At 33.1% G+C, this 19,842-nt stretch overlaps 2 protein-coding genes across 5 annotated transcripts in view; both read right to left on the reverse strand.

Moving 5' to 3' along the window:
• The window catches only part of LOC129906898 (uncharacterized), a 255,944-nt gene that overhangs the window by 164,668 nt on the left and 71,434 nt on the right, over positions 1-19,842 (reverse strand). The gene's annotated exons all lie outside the window — the stretch shown is intronic.
• LOC129907882 (uncharacterized) lies at positions 12,248-17,547 on the reverse strand. The gene is made up of 3 exons (XM_055984351.1): positions 17,007-17,547; positions 15,151-16,887; positions 12,248-12,615 (listed from the first exon to the last, which is right to left on the reverse strand). Exons 1-3 carry the CDS (start codon positions 17,545-17,547, stop codon positions 12,248-12,250), a joined length of 2,646 nt encoding a protein of 881 aa, XP_055840326.1.

Here is a 19,842-nt window from a genome sequence, read left to right on the forward strand (position 1 = left end):
ATTCTGGGAAACTGTGAAGCAGACGAACTCGCCAGAAATAGAACTCTAATACCATTTTACCCAATAAGGCAAATATTGGTATACCAATGGCAACATGCAAATTCATGCTGAAGCAAGAAGCTATAGAGGCAACAAACATACGATGGTCAAACATTATAACTTGCCAAACGACCAAGCAGATCTGGCCTAGGCTAGATCCAAAACGTTTAACGTTTATTGTCTCTAAGCAGATTGCATATCAGCTCTGTAATAGGTGTCTTAACAGGACACTGTCTCATAGGTAGACACGCCATAAGACTTGGCGTAATCTCTAACGACTTCTGTAGAAGTTGCCTTGATGAGGAAGAAGAAGAAACAATCCAACATCTTCTCTGCACATGTCCTGCCGTAAAAACTACTTGGAAAAATATTTCTTAGAAGATACTAAGTTCACTAGTATCACAATACTGACATCTTCAACCTTCACCGCTTCATTAAAAGCTCCAACTGGTTTAATTAGTGAGGAATTTCCTTACAAAATCATGGTATCACAACGGACCAATAAATGGTCTAAGTGTGTCAGTTGTTTTCCTGACAGCCATTTCTATCTAACCTAACCTAACCTAAGTACATACATTTGTATGTATGTGTTACTTATATAATAATATAAACATTAAAAAAAACATGAATGATTGTTTTTTTTACAACCGAACGGGCGGCTTGCTTGGCGGTGGGCCCGGACTAAACGACTTTGCAGCCGGCTGGAAGTCGTAATTTTTGTCAAAAAAAAAAATATAAAAATACTACATTGTACACGGAGAAAAAATAAGGTATGCACCACCTTATTTCTGGTACATTTAACTATAATGTAAAGTTAATATAGGGATGACTCCCCAATAAGATCAATTTTACCTTACTGTTCTAGTAAATTCGTAGCATCTGATTTACTTTACAGTAAAGCATTTTTTAGTATGAATTTCAAACAAAAATTACTAGAAATAAGGTACATATTTTACCTTACTGTAAGGCTGAAAATACTACTTTTTAAAGTAACTTGAACTGGTGTGGAAGGTAAATAATTCATGAGTAAATAAAGCCAATTTCATATTATTAATTATAGTTTCCTAAAGAAAATTGTAATGCATGAATCAACCAATATTAATAAAATAAAAGTAATAATTGTTATTGAAAAACATAACATATTATTGAAAAACATAACCTCAAAGCCATTTATTAGGAAGTATGTGTGACCCAGTTATGTTTTTCAATAATTATTATTACTTTTATTTTATTGTAATATTGGCAGATTCATGCATTACAATTTTCTTTAGGAAACTATCATTAATAATATGAAATTACCTTAATTTGTTAAGAATATGCCACCTGCAATTGCGGAAAAAACGATACTCAAAATAAGACATAAAGTAGGTCCTGAAAAAAAAAATATATTTCAAAAAGAAAAAAAAAAACGCATTATGACTTCAAATCCTGGTGTAAGACTTCAGGTCCAGAAAATCAAAGATTAAATCCTGTTGTACATGAAATAGTGCTCCTCTATTAGACATTTCATGTTCAGACTCGTCGACATGCAAAAAATCATTTCCATTGGAGGCTTAAAAGAAAATAATTATAGTTTGTTTTTTGTTAATGGTTTAATTATTAAAAAAATTTCACACAATTACAAATTATAAAAACAAATTGGAAACGACATACTTTTTACAATTATTCCGCACTCAACTATGATAAAAAAAATAAAGGGATAGCAAAATGGCGCACTTTTCAATGACAGTATGAGTTTTGTTTTTGTATCTAGGGCACTTACTGTACTGTAAGTGAAACTTGCAAAATCTACCCAGAAATCACTTAAATACTTTTAACTAGAATTTTAAAGTAAAATAAGTGATACAATTTTGTAGTTGAAAATAAATTTTACTTTACATAAAGAAAATATTACTACACGTAAAGTTCGTACTACAGTATTTTGTTCACTATAATTTACTTGTAAAAATTACTTTACGGAGCCAGTAAAAGTTCAATACGTAAGATAAATTTTATTAGAAATCTAAGGCTTTTTACTTTAATTATCTTACTAGTCATTTAGAGTGAAAAATACTAGATTCATTTTTCTCCGTGTAGGTCTGAATGTGGTCTACAAATTTTATGTTAATAATTTTTTCGATATTCATCACCCAAAAAAAGATTATGTCAAAAAACAAATGGCATGTCCTAAATTTTTGACTTTTTTAATCGATATCTCGAAAACGGTTCATGATACACAAAAAATGTGTATGCATGAATTGTAGAACTCGTTAAAAGCTTTTTGTAAAATTTTCGCATCTCGTCAGATAGCCGAGTTATTGTCAAAAAACCAATTTTATCCTTTTTTTCAAAATGGCGGAAAAAGCTCATAGGAAATCTTGGTCGAAAACTTCAAGTTAAGCTTTTTTAAGCATCCTCTACAACATATCCAAAATTTAGCTTTCTCGGTCATTTTGCATTTCCAAATGTATATAATGACTGGCCTATTATTGCTGTTCTCGTCTCGGTCCGAGATGCAGCTGGTGGTTGATGAGAAACAATTATTTCCTCACGCCGCACAGTGTGTCGAGCCCATACAAAAGTTTATCATAAATACTTGCAGCTAAGTTTTTGGAGTTTTAATATCTTTTTTTGTGTTTTTATGGCAGGAATAGAAAAAAAAATTACAAATTAACAAATTAAACAACCTATTACTTTTTTTTCGTATAATTTATGAAATTAACATTTATTGAAGAAGCCACTTGTGAGCAAAATTAATTTTTTTTTTATATATAAACAAAAATATACTTTTCGTAAGGTTTTTGGTGTGCTGAACTCGAATCCGAAATCAGAAAAATTCTATCATATCACGTTTTTGAAATATTCCCGTTAGAAAATCTGAAATGTCGTTTTTTAACAGTTTTTGAGGTTATGTTCTTGAACGTGGTGATTTATTTTAAATAAATTTGTGACAGTTTCTAAAAGAACTAATGTTTTCTTTTAAAGCCCGTTTAAATCTTTTCAATATCTTTTTTCTACCTTGAGAAATCTTAAGTTGAAGTCAACTTGTTTTGTTTATCTTCTCTATACAAAAAAATCGTATGTTTATTTGCGTTTCATAGCAAACCTCGAATAGTTTTTTGTCAATCGCTTTCAAATTTTGAAATAACGTTTTATTTGCATTTTCGTAAATTCTTATATGGGCGAGGTTGGTAAATACGCTATAATACACAGTAGAACGTGGCCGGGTCAAGTAATTATATTAAAAATCTAGTATGCAGAAAAATATAATTTTTTTCTTGTTGAAAACAATATTTAAAATATTTTTAATTACATAAACAGCTTTTTGTTACTTGTGTATGGCTTAAAATTATTAAAAACATCGATTTTTTCATTTTTGTGATCCCCTTGAAGATGTTTCTCAAAAAATGAATTATTTTGAGTACTTGACTCGTAGCACATAAATGTGAATATCTCTGGTAATCGCAAACAGAAGCAGACCAAACTTTGCCAATATTAAGTATAGGCCTATGGCAAAATAATATAAAAAAATTATCGATATGATTTAATAAGTATTTTTTAAATTAAGTTTAAAAATTAAATTTTTTTTTTTTGGCCATTTATCAAAGAAATTTTAATAACTAATATATAATTTTATAAATTTAATTTTTTTTTGTTATACGTTTTACAACAACACTCAAATAAACAAAATAACATTAACAAAATTTTTCAAACAATTACCAAACGTGAAATATATACTCTCAAAGATTCCCATAAATTCCTCAAAATATTTTCGATTTCCGAGGTACTCATGTTTCGGAGCTTATTTTGAATACATAACCTGGGTTATTTTGTAAGATAAATATGTTTTCATATGAGTTGACACTTCTAAATTATATTTTAATAGCAAAAATATTAATTTTTAACAAAAAAAAAAGTGATTTATCATAAGGGGACGACACACTGTGCGCCGTTGAAGACGAGACAAGTGCGGTGTTCATGGAATCATGGTTTTATTGTTTTATTGTTGTTTTCGTCTCGGTCCGGGGTGCACCTGGTGGTCAACGAGAAAAATTTCCTCTCGCAGCTGCTAGTTACCGTTATTCATCACAAAATATTGTTCTGCATTTGTGCTCAAGTATTGGTTGCTGAAAATTTCTTTGTCGATTTTATTATCCGCCGCGGGCGCCGGAATAGGTCTTTCGCACATTTCTTATATATGTGTGCATGTGCCAAATTGTTGATGAATTTTTTTGTTTGCTTTTACCATTTTAGAAGCTGAGTTATAATCACTTTTCACTTTTTCATTTCAGAGCTCAATCTGTGAATGGTAATGAAAGTAATCGGTCGTGCTCGTGGTCTCCAAATTTTTAAAAAATATAGTTTTTCATAAAAGTCAAAGTTTTTCATAAAAGTCAAAGAAAAAATTCCCAAAAATACTGTAAAAGTTTCAGCCCTTAAAATTAACATTAAGTACCGCTGCATCGCAAATTTCTATTTCCCATATGATTTACATGGGAAAGATTGTGTTTTTGAGTTTGGAATCTTATAACTTTTTAATGGTTCATCAAAAAGGCTAGATATAATCATTTTCTTGTATAAAATTTAACGCTCTACAAAATTGCACTTATAAAACTAAAAAAAAAACCACGACGCGAAAAATTAATTAAAATAATTTTTAGTTGGAAAGATGAAAAATTCGAATTTATTGAAGAAATCTAATATGATAGTATTAGGGGTTTGAGAGTTATATAAAAAGATCTATGAAACGAAAACACAACATAGAATACAAATATACGAAAAGTTTGCCAAATTTTTGGAAAAACCTTACAGTTTCGTCAAAAAATTGAACAAAAATGAAGAAAAAATTACATTTTATATTTTAAAGTTGAATAACTTCGAAATGAAGCAGTTTATCAAAAAAATTAATAAGAGCTTTTTGTAGAGCGTTCAATTTTATACAAAAAATTGATTGAATCTATCATTTTTGATGAACCATTAAAAAGTTATAAAATTCCAAACACAATCATATGGGAAATAAAAATTTGCGATGCGGCGGCACTTAATGTTAATATTAAAGGCTGAAACTTTTACAGTATTTTATTTTCGTCATTTCCAACAATATTTTCGGTAATGCTTTGAACAAAAAAAAAATTTTTTGAATCAGTCTAATACATATGTATTTTTATTTTTGTCAAATTTCATACAATTTTGACTTTTTGGCCTTACATTAACTTCAATATTATAATTGAAATAATTTATGTAAAGTAAAAAATTCAAAATTGTTTGTATTTTTTCCAAAGCAGAATTTTTTTTTGATAATGGGTATGTTTCTTTTATTGGCAATATTTTTTGATACAAACACATTCATATAATTCAAACAAAATGTGAAATGTTTTATTAACTAATGAACTTCGTTATTCCCAACTCACTCTCACAATTTAATCCAAATGAATTTGGTTGCTTTATTTCAATGTCTTAATTGTCAAAAGTGATGTTTTAGTTCTTTGCCGCCGGGTACAAAGGGGTTAAGTCATAGAATTGCACTTTTCGGGTTTTGATAAAATAAGAATAAGCTCTTTTTTCTCTTTTATTTTGTATCAAAAACATAAATTAAGATACACTCTTTCCTATAAAAATAAGAGAATCAATGCTCAAAAATTCATCGATTCAGCTTCAATCGCATTGTCTGGCCAACTATCATTTATGACTTAACGCCTTTGTACCCGACGGCAAAGAGCTAATACATGAATTTCAATTTCTTAGAAAACAATATAACATCAATGGCGATGGCGCTTCTTGGACCAGAAGATATAAAAGAATTATTTCCTAGTATTGGACACCGAGCTCTTTTTGTAAAAAAAACTTCCAAGAACATAAAAAAACTAATGTACCCGAAGCTCAAAACAACTTGGTTAGTTTTATATATCTGTTTTACAACCAAACTAAATTAATTGTTGAAAATCTTATAATATATTACAGGTTCTTGAAACACAAAACTCACAATTATCAGACATAACTATAGATTCCGGTTCCAATATCCAAGAGTTTCCGTTAAATTAATTAAATTCAATAGAAGCATGTGACACTGTTGAAAAGGAAAATGATAATAAATCACCTAAAGGGCCCAACCCATAGAATCCGTTGCGTCCGTTGCGTCGAAGTTTTTGACTGACAGCTCGATAAAATACACACGTTCTTATGGGAAGTCCGTCTCCGTCCGATCCGTCGCTTATGGGTCGCTTCCCATAAGAACGTGTGTATTTTATTTTAAAACTTCGACGCAACGGACGCAACGGATTCTATGGGTTGGGCCCTTAAAGAATCAACCGAGCAACTGGTACGTCAAGCAGTCTTAAATCAAAACCATAAAAAAATGCTTATTTTTTATAAATTTTATTAGTTTATTTTTTTGAATTTTAGTTTAAGATTTTGAATAAAACGGGAACTAACTTATTTAAAAATTCTATCTTTATAAATTATTTTCACAAAAACGGCTCCAAAAATTTCAACTTTTGTATTCTATAAATGCATGGAAGCATATCTAGTAGCATAATGTTTTGTTTTTTTTCTCCTTCTAAAAACGAATTTAATTTTTTAGTTTATATGTATTGAATTCACATTTTTTCCATTTCATTGTAGATTTATAATTTTATTATTTTTTTTAAAATAGGTAGTATTAAATTAATAATTCCTTCTAAGAGCTTCACAGCACTACTTGAAAAGACCTTAGAAGGAAAAGCTTTGCTGTCAGTTCTGAAAACTACTCCTTTGGATAATACTTCTCGATTACGTCTTGTCCGTTTAATCGGCACATATATTTTGCAAAATCAACCGTAAAGAAACATTACGACAGATATATACACTTATTGGACAAATGAGATTGTAAAATTATTTACAGAGGAAAAGAGGGCAGTGTATTTGCACAGTAAATTAATTGAATCTGGTCGTGGTATAGCCAACCGTTTAGTAGGAAAACTACCTGATCAAATCCATAACTTAAAGCGAAAGTACAGAGAATCAGGATTAATTTCCAAGCAGCCAAGAAGAACTCAATCTCCGTGTCCACCATCTGGATCATCTTCATCATCACCGTCAATCCAGGAAGTCGATTCTAATTTAGAAAACGATACCGAATGTGAAGAAAATCTTCAGCGGTTAAAGAACTCCAGTCATCCCTGGGCAACAGTGGAGAAAAAATGGGTGCAGACCAATCGAATTCGATTGCTGCGGTTCAAAAATTTGACCGTCGACCACTACCTTACACAATTCCCAGCCTTAAAACAATCAACCGCCTATCTGTTGGTAAGTTCCTTTTTTACTGTTCCATCAAAATGTTTTTTTTTTATTTATTTTAATGAAAAAATATATTTTCAACACATTCGGCTGTTTAAAGTAGAGCGAAACCGACCTGGAAAGGACAAATATGTATATTCAAAACCTGCTGTCTTTGGAGAATTGAAATTAAAAATACATAGTTTTGCTTTAATACCTACTAATTTCAACATTTTATTTAAGATGAAAAAAAAAAACAAGAAAGATTAAAAATTTTTATAAAAAGAGATACAATTTTTGAAAAAATATATTTTCAAATATTTATTTCCCTTCCAGCTTCAGAGGATATTAGATATTAGTGGATGTTCATTCAGTGTGGTTTTTATAAAATTAGAACGCCTTACAATAAAACATCCACTGCCACCAACACTCTCCTTTCAGAACTTGGTTTGAAAGATTTTCAATGCTCAAACTTATTTCCGTAATTATCCCAAACCTTTGATTCTTCTTTCTCCTAACATTGCACACTGGCTGTACACATCGGTCATAAGACCAATACTTACATATGGGATGGTAGTTTGGTGGACCGCACTGGACAAAACGATAAACTTAAACAAGCTTATCAAAGTCCAAAGGTCAGCAAGTATGTGCATAAGCGGTGCGCTGAGGTCAACCCCTTCTGACGCCCTAGACATACTTCTAAATCTCACACCCCTAGACATCTTCAGCAAACAAGTAGCAGCTAGCTCAGCTACTCGTCTAAAAGCAACCTCTCAGTGGACCAGTAATCATATTGGCCACACAAACATTCTAAACAACTTCGGATTCCTTCCGGATCGTCTAGACTATACCACACCTCAACTGGTGTTCGATAATAATTTCCAGAACTCCATTCCCTCCAGAACTGAATGGGAGAACCTTAGTACTCTGGATAATGACTCTTTACACTTCTATACTGATGGTTCAAAAACCAATGAAGGTGTAGGAAGTGGCATATTTTCGGAAAAACTGAATCTCAGTCTCTTCTTCCGCTTACCAGACCAATGTAGCGTGTTCCAAGCAGAAATTCTGGCGATTAAGGAGTTTCTCTCTTGGCTCAGAGAAAACGTAATATCCAACACGGATATTCGGATCTTCTCGGACAGTCAAGCAGCCATTAAATCTCTTGCCTCCGTCTCTACAAACTCAATCACGGTCCTCGACTGTCAAACATCTCTAAGGGAGATGTCTGAGCAGTTTAACATTCACCTCGTATGGGTGCCGGGACATAGAGACATCCCAGGCAACTGCAGGGCAGACGAACTTGCCAAACTAGGAACAATTACTCCTCTTCAACCAGAAAGGAACAATATAGGAACACCTATCGCTACATGCAAACTTATGCTAAAGCAGGACGCTTTAAAGAAAACCAACCTCAGATGGACTCAGAGTAATACTTGCCTAGCTACTAAACAAATATGGCCTTGTATAGACTTGAAACGTTCAAAGGGTTTGTTAAATTTAAACAGAATGCATATTAGCTGCACCATAGGTGTCCTTACAGGACACTGTCTAATAGGTAGACACGCAAAAAGAATGGGCGTGTTCTCTAACGATTTCTGCAGAAGTTGTATGGATGGATGAAGAAGAAGAGGAAACTGTTCAACATCTTCTGTGCACCTGCCCTGCTCTCTCTAATAGGAGAAAACTCTATCTAGGAGAATTCTTCTACGATTACACTAGTGATCTAGTGAAAACGGACGTTAAAAGTCTATCTTCATTCATAAGAAGCACCGAGTGGTTCGGCTAGTGAGTCCCAACTTGCTAGTCTTTTGTGGTATCACAATGGATCCATAAGGGTCTAAGTGTGTCGGGTAATTTGCCTGACAGCCACTACTACCTAACCTAACCTAACCTTTGATTCTTCTTTAGGCCAGTCATTATATACATTTGGAAATGCAAAATGACCGAGAAAGCTAAATTTTGGATATGTTGAAGAGGATGCTTAAAAAAGCTTAACTTCAAGTTTTCGACCAAGATTTCCTATGAGCTTTTTCCGCCATTTTGAAAAAAAGGATAAATTTGGTTTTTTGACAATAACTCGGCTATCTGACGAGATGCGAAAATTTTACAAGGAGTTTTTTGTAGCTTTTAACGAGTTCTACAATTCATGCATACACATTTTTTGTGTATCATGAACCGTTTTCGAGATATCGATTAAAAAAGTCAAAAATTTAGGACATGCCATTTGTTTTTTGACATAATCTATTTTTGGGTGATGAATATCGAAAAAATTATTAACATAAAATTTGTAGACCACATTCAGACCTACACTGCCGTACTAAGCAAAAAGGGCGCATGAGCCAAAAATCCAAAATTGAGTTAAAGGCATATTTGACATCCTGAAACAATACCTCATTTATATGTTAACTAAAAACAGCGCATTTTCAATTCCAAGTGGCTTAAAATAGTCAATGAAGATGAGCACAACGAAATTACTCCGCTTTATTCCTCAAAAGAAAAATGCATTTATTACTAACTCTAAAAATTAAAAAAAAAAAAAAAAATTAGACACGCATTTGGGAAGCTTGAAATATATATAATTATTGTGTAAACTAAAAATTATAATTTTCCTACTACAAGTTTCTTAAAATCATTTTTGAAATTGAGCACATTTACCATTCTAAACCTTTTCCCTTGTCAGTAAAATGCATTTATCTCAAAACTACAAAAATGGATAAATGCGCCCTTTTTGCTTAGCACGGCAGTACAATGTCGTATTTTTATATTTTTTTTTTTTGGAAAAAAATTACGACTTCCAGCCGGCCGCAAAGTCGTTTAGTCCGCTCCCACCGCCAAGCAAGCCGCCCGTTCGGTTGTAAAAAAAACAATCATTCATGTTTTTTTTAATGTTTATATCATTATATCAGTAACACATACATACAAATGTATGTATTTATATAATAAATAATGAGAAGAAGATGGTAATGGTTTTTTTGTTACCCCAATTTTACTAACCCAAATTTTGTAAATACAGTATACCGGCTATTTGTGTTGATTGTGCATTTTGTAATTTGCTTTAATCTCTATATTATTTAGTTCATCAAAATTGCAATTAGATCAGTGCCAATAATTTTTGAAAATAAAAAAATTATTAGCAGCATTTAGGATTAATGGTATATGAAAGCGGAAAAATAAATTGCCCACAAACTAATTGGTGGAAAGGGGGCGGGTGAATGCCTTGTTCGATTTCACCTTGGGTTAATAAAATTGGGGTAACAAAAAAACCATTACCATCTTCTTCTCATTATTTATTAAATAAATACTATTAGATGTATTAGATGTATCAAGAAGAAGTATCATTGAAGCGATAATGGGTCCTACTTGAACAACCAAAACACTTACTTTTTTAAAAATTAAAAATTAGTTTTTCATTTAAAAATTGTTCTTAAAAAATATCTGAAAATATATTATTATAATTTGTGAAATCGAAAAAGGACGATCTACTTTTTGATTATTTTTGAATTCTATATTAGAATTATTTAAAATACCATTGCTATTGGAATTATTTAAAATACGATTTTGCTAACATCAGAAGTGGGATACAGGCGCATACCTGCATATAACAATCATATAACAATCTAATCGAAGAAAAAAAAATATAGAAGAAAAAAAAAAAACAACATTAAACCAAATATCTCAAGCCAGGCTTTGAAGAAAAGAAAAATTTTGGAAGATGCCTCGTAATCGTGCTCAACCAAATAGAAATACTGCATCTGGTTCAGAAGACTCATCTCAAATTCTCAACAATTTAATTCAAGCCCTACAATCACAAAGATCAGGTGACCAAGTGGATTTACCATTTTTTAAACCTGAAATTAACGATCTGGTTAAATGGGTGAGTGATGTTGAAAATATTAAAAATGAATTGGGTTGGTCCGATTTGCAGACGTTGGGTAGAGTTGGGAGATATTTATCAAGTGATGCTAAGACCTGGTGTGTAGGATTGAGCTTACTTGTGGATGGTGAATCGTCCAAAAGAAAAGAAAATGGATGACAAGATAATGATTTCGGTTTTTCGTTATTAAACTCTTTATTTTTGACAATTATTTTTACTTTTAATTTGTAATATAGTTCTAAGATAGTTTATAAGTTAGATTTAAGTAGGCTAATTGTAGGTTTTAAATGATAATTTAGGTTTTTTTAGAATTTGATACTGCACGCTTTGATGATCGAAAAAAGAATGAACGAGAATGACCAAAAAAGGACAAAAGGAAATTCACAAACTCAGTAAGTGAGTGAAGTTGGTGATGGTTTGCTTGGTCAGGGTGGAACGACATGAGATTGGAGTAGAATTTTAAGGTGCAAACATTAGGTTTGGCGTTCAGATTAATAGTTTTGATAAGTTCAAGAGTGGAGACTTAAACATTACCGCCCGCCTTGCAATATTATTTGCAAATTTATAAAGTGAATGATACAAAACAATTCCATCATGACCAAAACATAACCACCAACTTGTTTATAAAATTTAATTATTATTTAAATTAAGTATTCAAGTTTTTAATTCATATAATGAAACAATTTTTATCTTACATTTTTAGAGTAGTAATTTTAAATCAAATTTTGGCTTTATAAAAATTAAATTAGTGAAAAAAAAATAATTTATACTAAAATATGATTTATATATACATTATTGAAGTGAAATTTAAGCAATTTTAGTTGTATGATAAACATATTTCAAAAATTTTGATTGTTTTTTTTTTTTTTTTTTTTTTTTTTAAGTTGAGATAAGATACAAATTTCAATTTTGTAATTCAAATGTAAAAAATAAGTTTAGAAAATAGTTATACGTAATATAAGTTCAATTTATATGCGTTTTCATAAGTTTTATAAATGAAATTTATAAGTGAGTGAAAATACGTTATACGTTATACGTTGGAAAAGGCAAAAGATTAGTTTTTTTATTTAGTTTTTTTTTTTTTTTTTTAAAAACTCTTCAATCCGAAGGTAGAATGCATAACTTGACGATAGAACGCCTGACAACTCCTTTCTGAGTCTTGACGTCGACAACGCGGACTCTATTATCGGGTCCACGGTGGACTTCAAGGACTCTTCCAAGTCGCCACTCATTAGGAGGTAATTGTTCATCTCTAAGAACAACTAGATCCCCGACTTCCATGTCTCTTTGCGGATATTTCCATTTATAACGTTTGATTAACTCTTTTAAGTACTCTTCTTTCCAGCGTATACTGAATTGATGATGTATGGCTTTAAGTGTATTCCACCTACGTATTAAACTTATGTCTTTTTGAGCTTCACAGGGTTCTGGAGGACTTAACAAAGGGCCACCTCGTAAAAAATGGCCTGGCGTTAATGGGAGAAAATCATTTTGATTTTCAGACACCGGAGATAAAGGGCGAGAATTAAGACAGGACTCAATTCGAGCCAAAAGTGTTGAGAATTCTTCAAAAGTGAATTTAGAGTTTCCAGCAATTTTCTGAAAATGTATTTTAAAACTCTTCACTCCTGCCTCCCACAAACCACCCATGTGGGGGGAGCCAGGAGGAATGAAATTCCAGACAATTTGGGAAAAGTGAAGTGTTGAGCTATCAGGATAACTATTAAGAGCTTTTTGAAAGTCAGACATCAATAACTTTGATGCACCCACAAAATTAGTGCCATTATCAGTATAAATTTTTGCAGGGAGTCCTCTGCGAGCAACGAAGCGACTGAATGATGCTAAAAAGGCAGCTGTAGATAAATCGCTAACGGCTTCTAAGTGTATCGCTTTGGTTGCGAAACATACAAATAGACATGCATAACCTTTTTCTAGTCGACATTTCCGTCCGTAGAAATTTCGTATTACGAACGGACCAGCAAAATCTATGCCTACATTAGTGAAGGGTAAACTTAAAGTGGTTCGTTCGGCAGGTAACAAACCCATGATTTGAGATTGAAGTGATTTTTTATATAAGATGCAGGGTTTGCAGGTTTGAATACATTTTTTAATTAAGGTTTTGAGATTCGGTATCCAGTACTCGGAACGTACTATTCGGATCATTAATTGTATTTCTCCATGTAGCGAGAGCTTATGTGCATAAGCTATTACAAGTGTAGATAGATAAGACTCATGAGGCAAGAGAATAGGAAATCTTTCATTATATGATAAAGTGGACGCCGCAAGTCTACCATGAGACCGCAAAATTTGGCTAGAGTCCAGAAAGGGAGTGAGAGTGAGAAGTCTACTTTTCGACTTTAATTTATTGCCTTGAAGTAAAGTTTGATATTCTTTGAAATAATGTCGTTGTTGTATGAGTTGGTTGATTTTTGATTTCGTTGATATAATATCTTCGTGCATGAGAGTTTTCGAACGGTATGTATCTCTGATTGGTAATTTTTGAGCTGAATTACGGAAGCGAAGAATATAACTCACTACCCTAACAGCTTTATCCCAAGAGGAGAATCGACTTAAAATTTCATTTTCGAAGTCGTTAGATAAAAGTGCAACATTTACTTTGATTGATTTACGTTCAGGAATAGAATCATCTGATGGATGAGAATATTCAGGGGACGGCCACTTTTCTTCTTGTTTCGCTAACCATAATGGGCCATTCCACCATAAATCGCTTACCCGTAACTCTGTTGGGGACACACCGCGAGTAGCCAGATCGGCGGGGTTATAAGAAGATGAAACATGATTCCAATTTATATCTGGAACATTTGATAAAATTTCTGAAGTCCTGGTAGCGACAAAGGTTTTCCAAGAACTTGGTGACTTGTCTAACCAAGCTAAAACGATGGTTGAGTCCGTCCATAATTTAATGGGGATATTATTCAAATAATCGAACTGATTGAGGAGTGAATGGATCATTCGCGATAAAAGTAATGCCCCTTGAAGTTCTAAACGAGGAAGTGAAATGGTCTTGACAGGTGCAATTTTTTATTTTGCCCATAATAAATGTGAAGAAGAGTGTAAGGGAGTGTGCTGTACGCGAATATAAACTGCAGCGGCATAAGCCTTCTCCGAGGCATCAGAGAAACCGTGTAATTGAAAAGTTTTCCAAGGAGAAAATTCTACCCACCAGGGAATAGAGATTTTTTGAGTATCCTCAAAATCACCGATAAAAGATTTCCAATATTGTTCAGAGTGAAGTGTAAGATTTTGATCCCACCCGGTTTTATCTTTCCAAATTTGTTGCATTAAAATTTTTGTTTTTACAATGATTGGAGCAAGCCAACCCACAGGGTCATAAAGCTTAAAAATTGTTGATAATACCGAGCGTTTAGTGATAGAAGTCGTTAAAAAACTTTCAGAATTGATAGCAAAGGAAAAAGTGTCGGAAGATGCGTTCCACTTAATTCCAAGAGTCTTAGTGGAACTATCATCTTCGAGATTCAAAAAATCTTTATTTAGAAGGTGATCTGTAGGAAGATGATTCAAAAGCATTGAATGGTTAGCAGTCCATTTTCGTAAATTAAATCCAGCGGATTGAAGTGCAGTGATAAGTTCGATTTGGCTTCTTTGTGCCGACAAAACATCATGAGCGCCGGAAAGCACATCATCTACATAAAATTCTGTCTTTAAGATTTTTGAAGCAAGATTATAAATTTCTTGAACTTCTGAAGCCAGTTGATGGAGAGTGCGTATAGCTAAATAGGGAGCACAATTTACCCCAAAAGTGACAGTGTTGAGTTGATAATCATTGATTTTTTGATCGGGACTTGGTCGAAATAAAATTCGTTGAAATTGAGCATGTTCCGGATGAATATGTATCTGACGATACATTTTTTCTATGTCACCATTAAAGACATATCGATAAAATCGCCAATTTAAAAGAAGGAATACCATATCATTTTGAAGAATAGGACCCGTATGTAAAAGATCATTTAAACTCTTACCATTAGAAGAGTGGCTTGAGGCATTAAATACTACCCGCAATTTGGTAGTGGTGCTTTGAGGTTTTAAAACGGCGTGATGTGGAAGATAAAAAGATTGAACATTATCTTGATCAAATAATTCATAGGATGAAGTGGGTGTCATGTGATTTAAAGAGATATATTCTGCTAAAACCTTTTCGTATTCTCCTTTGAGAGCAGGTTTAGCCAACATTGATTTTTCATTGCGGATATATTGTTGCATTGCGTTGAAACGCGAGACACCCAAAAATGATTCTTGCGGAGGGTTTTTAAAAGGGAGTCTAACGACAAATCGACCCGTTAATGGATCTCGATAAGTTGTATCGCGATATAAATCTTCGCATAGTTGATCGGATGGAGTGAGTATAGGAGTATGAGGTAACTCCTCAAGTTTCCAAAATCTTTCAATTTTTTGATCTACTTTTGCTAGTAAATCGTTCTTGCGGGTGACGAAAGTGGAAAAAGTTGATACAACAGGAGCAGTTTCATAAGGCCCCAGAAGTATCCAACCAAAAACAGTATTCTGAGCGATGATAGTACTCAAAACATTCTTTTTCAAACCTTCCAAGATTATATGAGGATAAAGGTCAGCTCCGATGAGCATGTCAATGCTGGAACTTTGATAAAAAAGCGGATCTGCCAAAGGAAAATCAAAATGAATTTCCGTTTGAGTAAGATTCATTGAAACCGCAGGTAAATTACTTGTCAGCTTTTTAAGAACTAAAGCTTCAACTTGAATTTTAAAATCTCTGACATTATTAGAGAAAAGAGTGAAAGTGCAGAGCTTCGAAGATGAAGCAGTTTCAGTGGTACCCATGCCACATATTCGGGCTTGAGTAGATTGGGTTGGTAGACCGATAAGTTTTTGAAAATGTTCAGTTATAAAGGACACTTCGGATCCTTGATCAATTAAAGCTCGTAAATGAAAATCATTTCCAAAGTGATGGATTTTAACTATAGCAGTTGCTAATAAAACTTGACGAAAAGTTTTTGAAAACATGACGATATGATTTGAAGTTGAAGTGGACTGTATGTTATGTTGATGATCGAGTTTAACTAAAGGTGAGGATGAAGCAGAAGAATCGAGTTGAGATGATGAAGGTGAAAAACGCTGAGATGAATGAAGTGGAGTGTTTTGATGAATAGAATTATTAATTGTAGATAATTTTCGTTCAAAATGTAACAGAGTATGATGTCTTCCTTTGCAACGAAGGCAAGTGCTTGTACTTTGACATTGCTGTGCATTGTGAGTGATTGCAAGGCAATTGAAACAAAATTTATGTTTCCGGACAGTTTTATGTCTATCATCGACTGACATTTTTAAAAATATAGGACAGAGTCGTAGAGGGTGCTGTTCGGAACATACTTGACAAGAGGGAGTGACTTTTAAGTGAAAATTTTGAATTGGTTTGACCTTGGGTGAAATAGGTTTGCTACTGGGAGTTTTATTTGGTTTCGGAGTGATCTGTTTCATTTCAGAGACACTTTCGAGAACGCGATAGCGATTGGATAGGAACGTATTCATTTGTTCCCAAGTGGGAACCTCAGTGGGTTTTACTAGTGAACTTTCAAAAAGATTAAGTGTTTTATCTGGTAGTCGAGAGGCACACAGAAAAATTAGGATCGCATTCCAGGAATCGACATTGATTTCGTATGATTTGAGCGCAATTATAGCGTCATTAATGTTACTTTGGAGTGATTTTATATCTTTGCTAGATTCTACAAATATTTGTTTTTGAGTTAATAAAATTTGGATTTGGTTGTTGACCAAAATACGTTTATTTTCGTATTGATCTTTCAACGCGTCTATGCGAGTTGAAAATTGTGGTCTGTTAGACTGAACTTATTAACAATGTCGAATGCATGGTCTTTGGTTTTTGCGCGTAAATGAAATAACTTTTGAACATCGCTAAGTTTAGAGTGATTAATGTAAACCGCAGTAAACATATCGCGGAATGATGGCCACTGTAAATAGTTCCCGTGAAATTCTTGAGTATCGCATGCAGGAACCTTAATATTGTGTCCACTGCTTTCAATTTTAGAGAAATTTAAACTAGAATCTTTTTCAGGTAGTTCTGAAACACTAGTTTGAAGAGACTTTAAAAAATCAGAAATGGAGCTTGCGCATATGAAATACGTATTGGAAGCACTACGATATTTGGCTTTCACTTCATTTACCGAAGTTCTTTTTAACTCTTCATCGTCTGTTCTCATGAACTGACGGTAAGCTAGTTTAAATTCGGACCATAGATCGGATAATTCAGCGCTAAACGCTTCTAATAAAGAAACCGTAAAAGTGGCACTTGGTTTGTCCTTGAAGTCCGCATGGAACTCAACCAATTGGTCGGACGCGAAAATTAATTCTTCTAATAAGGCCATTATATTGACAAGAAAATTGCAATTTGATAACGACGGATTGAGATTTAAATGATTTTAAAAATTTAAAAGTGAAAAGTGAAAGTTCAAACGTATAAATAATAACGTACGATATTAAGTGAATATATATATAGTATATAGTAAATATATTTAATGAATTTAGATAATATAATAAAACGCACTAAAATGAAATTATAGAACGTACCTTTATCCACAAAATGTATAATTATGATGATAATTTATGATGATAATAGTGATGATTCTAATGCTGACTTCGATGATGATGATAATATTGTTGATAAGTTCGATGATAATTGAGATGATGACTTTTTCCAATGATGATGATGATTTGTATAGTGATGAGGATGATGATGACTTCTTTGATAATGATGATGACCACTTTGATGATTACGTGACGATAGTATAACGGTCACGGTGGTGTGATGGGTGGTATGACTTTGGTGTGACTTATAACGGTCACGGTGGCGTTACTTTGTCCCACTATGTTAAAGATGATTATGATGGCACAACTTTGTTTCAATAAACACTTTTTTGTGCCGATGATGATTTGGATGATGACGATGATGATTCAATTGATGATGATAACGATGGTGGAGATGATGACGACTTTTCTGAAGATGATGACTGATTCGTTGATGATGTGAAGACTTTGATGATGATAAGTCTGATAATGATGATGACGACCGTGTTTAGGTGAAAAATGCACCTTATGATCAAAACACTGATCGTAGAAACGACGACTCTTATGATGAGAATGACGAAAAGTGTGCTTGGATGAAAATTGCACTATGACGACTTTGATGATGATGAATCTGATGACGATGATCGTGCTGAGGTGAAAAATGCACCGTGTGATTGGTACTGATTGAATAGACGACGCCTCTGATGATGATTGTGTCATTTCAAGGATGTACAAGAATATCTGACATTGAAACCTCTATATCATACGTTATTGTTCCTGACGGATGTTTAGACTATGATGTTTTTATTGGGCGAAATTTATTTGAAGACCATAGTTTAGCAGCTATAACAGATCATAAAGGTTCTCTTGTTATCCGTCGCCAACTTCCAGGAATAAATAGAATTTCAGAAAATGTTGGATCAAAAATTTCGGAAGTTTTAGTTCCAAATGAATTTCGATATGAAATATTTTGAGAGATTTTTCTGAAATGATAACTGAGGGACATAAAATAGGCAAAGTCAATAACATCAGTCTTAACATAAGACTAGAAAAAGAAATCATTGTAAACCGTTCTCCTTATCGACTTGCTATTGAGGAAAGAAAAGCTGTTCGTGATATTATATCTGACCTTGAAACAAACCAAATAATTCGACCAAGTGAATCTCCATTTGCAAGTCCGATAATCCTTGTTAAAAAAAACGATGGGTCATACAGAATGTGTGTTGATTATAGAGAGTTAAATAGAAATACAATTAAAGATCGATATCCACTTCCACTGATTGATGATCAACTTGACAGGTTGGGTAAAGCGTAAAGGCAGATTCTTTACATCTTAGATATGGCATCTGGGTTTCACCAAATACCCATTCATGAAGAATCAATTCACAAAACTGCTTTTGTGACTCCTGACGGTCACTTTGAATATTTGAGAATGCCTTTTGGGTTAGCTAATGCTCCCGCCGTATTTCAAAGGTCAATAAATCTTGCCTTGGGGCCATTGAAGGATACGATCGCTCTTGTATATTTAGATGACATTCTGATTCCCAGCTGTACATATCCGGAAGACCTTGATAATCTTCGAAAGGTATTAGAGGCATTAAAGATTGCAGGACTTTCCTTAAATATTGGTAAGTGTCGTTTTCTTCAATCAAGCTTGGAATATCTTGGCAGAGAAATATCAGGTGAAGGAATACGGCCTGGAAAACAGAAAATTCAAGCTTTGATTGAAACGCCTATTCCAAAAAATGTCAAGCAAGTCCGACAATTGATGGGACTAGCGGGTTATTTTAGAAAATTCGTTCCTGAATTTGCTTCTAAGACCGCTCCAATAACAAAACTAACAAAAACAAATGTGCCATTTGAATGGAAGGAAGAACAAGAAAAAGCTAGACAGTATTTAATCAAACATTTAACTTCAAGGCCACTACTAGGTGTTTTCAATCCTGACCTAAAAACAGAACTCCACACTGATGCAAGCAGCATTGGATATGGTGCGGTTTTGATTCAAAAAGATAGTTGTAAAGTTAAAGTCATAGCCTATTTTAGCAAAAGAACTACGAAACATGAAACAAATTATCATTCTTATGAACTTGAAA

The sequence above is a fragment of the Episyrphus balteatus genome, chromosome 1 (genome assembly GCF_945859705.1).
Source record: "Episyrphus balteatus chromosome 1, idEpiBalt1.1, whole genome shotgun sequence".
Taxonomy (NCBI): domain Eukaryota; kingdom Metazoa; phylum Arthropoda; class Insecta; order Diptera; family Syrphidae; genus Episyrphus; species Episyrphus balteatus.

Excerpts from the sequence above, each read along its gene's own strand:
- LOC129907882 (XM_055984351.1), bottom strand. The coding sequence starts at position 17,547 with ATGGCCTTATTAGAAGAATTAATTTTCGCGTCCGACCAATTGGTTGAG. Across the intron at positions 16,888-17,006 it reads CGACATTGTTAATAAGTTCA|AATCTAGCAAAGATATAAAA; the intron begins GTCTAACAGACC and ends AAATATTTGTAG. Across the intron at positions 12,616-15,150 it reads CTCAAGCCACTCTTCTAATG|GCCATTTTTTACGAGGTGGC; the intron begins GTAAGAGTTTAA and ends CATTAACGCCAG.